General features: G+C 39.2%; 1 protein-coding gene across 1 annotated transcript in view; it reads left to right on the top strand.

Moving 5' to 3' along the window:
* The first annotated feature begins 919 nt into the window (after positions 1-919).
* Positions 920-3,661, top strand: part of LOC101298878 (TATA-box-binding protein 2-like) — a 3,647-nt gene continuing 905 nt past the window's right edge. Inside the window, exons 1-3 of the mRNA XM_004296163.1 lie at positions 920-1,022; positions 1,825-2,215; positions 2,780-2,858. Coding sequence (XP_004296211.1) covers positions 920-1,022; positions 1,825-2,215; positions 2,780-2,858 — 573 coding nt within the window. The remainder of the gene's footprint in view (positions 1,023-1,824; positions 2,216-2,779; positions 2,859-3,661) is intronic.

Genomic DNA, 3,661 nt, shown 5'->3' with positions numbered 1-3,661 from the left:
ATGTCACTATCAATGTGAAGGGTGCGTTGTACTCTTTTTCTCCTACGATCAAGGTTCAGTTTTTCTCCCACAGGGTTTTTGTGACTTGACGAGGTTTTTGACGAGGCAACAGATCAGCACCATCGGCATATCAGCGCGCGGCACAAGGGGGAGTGTTCTAGGATATTCTCTACTGTGTGCCTTGGCCTTATGCCAATAGGATATGTAGTTAGACTAGATCTATGTATTCATATCCTTACCATATTGGTATTGTGTAATTCCCTATGTAAAGGGCTCCTATCAATGAATAAGATAATGATTCTCTTGCTATCTCTTGGTCTCTACACTTTCTCTTTCATCATCAAGAAAATACTAGTGGATCCTCGATTAGGTCAACGTGAGATGCTGATTATGCTTTAAAACCAAATCTAGCAACGGTTGCCTTTTCCCCAATCCAAGAAACGACGTCGCATAAACTGAATGTCTCAAGTATATCTCTGATTTTATAGACTAGCTTAAAATTTTAAAAGCATTTAATTATTTAAGTTTTTAGACAATTTCATGTGAATATGTGATCATCGATCCATGAGGTAATTGAGGTGATTAGCTAAAACAAATGAGGTAATTTAGGTCCCACAACTCGGTTCCATTCTCATGTGCCTCATCAAAAGACACAAACAAGAACGTAATCCAAATGCAAAAATGAAACCGAATATAATAAGGAAACCGTGTCCTAATAGGAAAAGGAAACAAAGACAATTAAGTTGGAATTAGAATCCCAAACTGATTGCAACACTTGCTAGCCTATTAAAGTATAAATAGGGGCAGCCGCATGGTAGGTTGCTTATATATATCATTCGATCATCTCCCGTCTCTTAAAACCAGCAAAACCCACAAACCCCTTTCACTAGTTTTGCCAATTCTAAACTGTGAGAATATGATGGAAACCCAGCAACCCTCAGCAAGCGAAATCGTTTCCACTATTCAGAACGTGATCTCTACGGTTAACCTGGGCTACAAGTTAGATCTTCATCAAATCACCAGTGACGGAGCCAGAATGAAAATGTCACATGCTACTGGTGACACATGAAAAAAATTCATTGAAGCTCAAGAGTGCAAGAAATTGTAACACATATTCTAACCTTTTAACGTTTTTAATTTGTTACTTTTAATTTGTAATTATTTATGTGCATTGGTAATTACGTTTGAAAGTTTTAGTTATTCATTTTACGGTGTAAATTTTACACTAGCAACTTTTTTTTGGAAATGCTTACACTAGTAACCAAGAACTTTGTGTAATCGTATTTGCTACGAAGTTTGAACGCTACGACCATATATAGACCTACTCCACTAGAACAGACGGCACCTGATCACTTCTCCTTTTATCAGTTCAATTGTAATATGTTCTTCCCCTGAATTGAATGGAGGAACCATGGATCAAAGGGAAGAAGACTCATCAAAGGGAGAATAGTCATTTTCCAGAAGAAGAGAGGTGCAGCAAGTAGTTTGTTGCTACAAGGGATGACTTTGAGCCATAACAATTGTTTGACAAGGTTTTGCTTTGTCCTAGTGAAAATCATGAATATGAGCTTTGTGCTGACAATGAGTCTTTTAAAACCGAAGGAAATGGGAAGTTGCAATGTAACAAGCGGCCAAAAGGATTGAAGGCAAAGCGACAAAATAAAATTGGTGCCCACCTAAAGATCCTCCAATCAGCTTGCGGCACATCTCTCTGGTCTGCTCATTATATATAACCTATAGATCAGATGTGATGTAGGTTTTTTTCTGGAGTTTCAAAAAATCACTTAGGCTCCAGCCCAGTCAAGACCGGGCTGACTCCGCCAGTAAAAATCACTGTGAAGGCTCAAAACGCAGAATACAATCCCATGCGTTTGCATTCCGTGATAATGAGAACGAGAGAGCCAAAGGCCACAGTTTTGATCTTCGCCTCTGGGAAAATGGTGTGCACCGGTGCCAAAAGCGAGGTGGAGTCGGAACTCGCAGCTAGGAAGTGTGTACGAACCATCCTAAAGATGGGTTTCGACGCCAAGTTTAAGGATTTCAAGATCCAGAACATGGTTGCCATCTGTGATGTCAGATTTCCGATCAGACTTGAAGGTTTGGCTTATGCAAACCCTCAGTGTACGAGTTATGAGCCGGAACTTTTTCCGGGGCTGAGGTACCGCATGAAGGAACCCAAGATTACTCTTCTTGTATTCGCGTCGGGGAAACTTGTTATCACTGTCACATATATGATCTTTAAATAAAATAGAAATATCAATAAAGAGTGTGAGAAACAAAACAAAGTACGACTAGGATTGAAAGTAACGATTCAATCCTAATTTATGAGTATAATATTATCTGAATCTTATAAAAGTAGTACAATGAAATGAAGAACTGATTGATATTCCGATTGAGGTATGCATATGCACTTGACTACAGACAGATTTCGCCCCTACCCTTGTGCTTGTAGTTCGATGGGCGTCCGCCTTGTAGAATACAACAATCGATGATCCAAAATAGAAGCACCGCAATTTTGGACTCTAGCGAACTATAAATTGTATCCCTCACTCTCTTGACACGAATAAGACTTCTAGAAGAATTGAGGATTCTTGATCTTCTCTTTAAGGAGATATGAGTATGGGTTTATATAGAACCCCAAGTGAACCAACATGTCCGTTCACTTATCTCTTTAAAGAGACACACTTATTCTTAAAGACACCTATTGAAAAAGACACACCCTTTCAAATAGAAAGGTCATGAGTAATATTATTTTCATTCATATTACATAATTTCCAACAATCACAGGTGCAAAGCACAAACAAGACATCCATAAGGCCTTTGAGGTCATACACCTTGCCCTTGGAGAGTTTAAGAAAGTATGCTATAGCAGTATAGCTAGCTAGAAACCTAGTGATCCGGAATGCAATTTCAATTTTCCAACTTTGTAATTGATGTTTGGGCCAATTACATAGAAGTCCACTTTCAGATATTTTATTCCAGATAAGTCCACCCAAATATTTGTACTCACATAAGTCCACCTAAGCCTAAATAGGGTTTTATATTAGGTATAAAAGTTGAACAAAATTACAGACTGCCATCCAATAAAAAACATTAGATTCTCTCCTATATATTTACAAAAATGCCACTAGTATAAAAAGTCAACAACCACTCTCATCTTGGAAAAGTCTCCGGCCGACCTCCGGCGAGGTTTCCGGCCGACCTCCGGCGAGGTTTCCGACTGACCTCCGACGATGACAAAAATTACTACTACCACCTACAAAAACTACTATCACCAGCTACAAAAGCTACTACCACCGCCTATAAAAGCTACTACTGTGAAGTTTTCAATGAACACAAAAGCTACTACCACAAACTATTACCACCAACCACAAAAGCTACTACCACAAGCTACAAATGCTACTACCACAAGCTACAAATGCTACTACCACCGCTTACAAAAGCTACTACTATGAGGTTTCCGACGAACACAAAAACTACTATCACCAACCACAAAAGCTACTACCACCAGCTACAAAAGCTACTACCACCGCCTATAAAAGCTACTACTACCGCCTACAAAAGGTACTACTGTGAGGTTTCTGACGAAACACAAAAACTACTACCACCAGCCACAGAAGCTACTATCATCGCCTACAAAAGCTACTATTGTGAGGTTTTC

The sequence above is a fragment of the Fragaria vesca genome, linkage group LG3 (assembly GCF_000184155.1).
Source record: "Fragaria vesca subsp. vesca linkage group LG3, FraVesHawaii_1.0, whole genome shotgun sequence".
Classification (NCBI taxonomy): Eukaryota; Viridiplantae; Streptophyta; class Magnoliopsida; order Rosales; family Rosaceae; genus Fragaria; species Fragaria vesca.
Note: the sequence above shows the minus strand (reverse complement) of the source record. Positions and strands in the feature narration are given on the sequence as shown.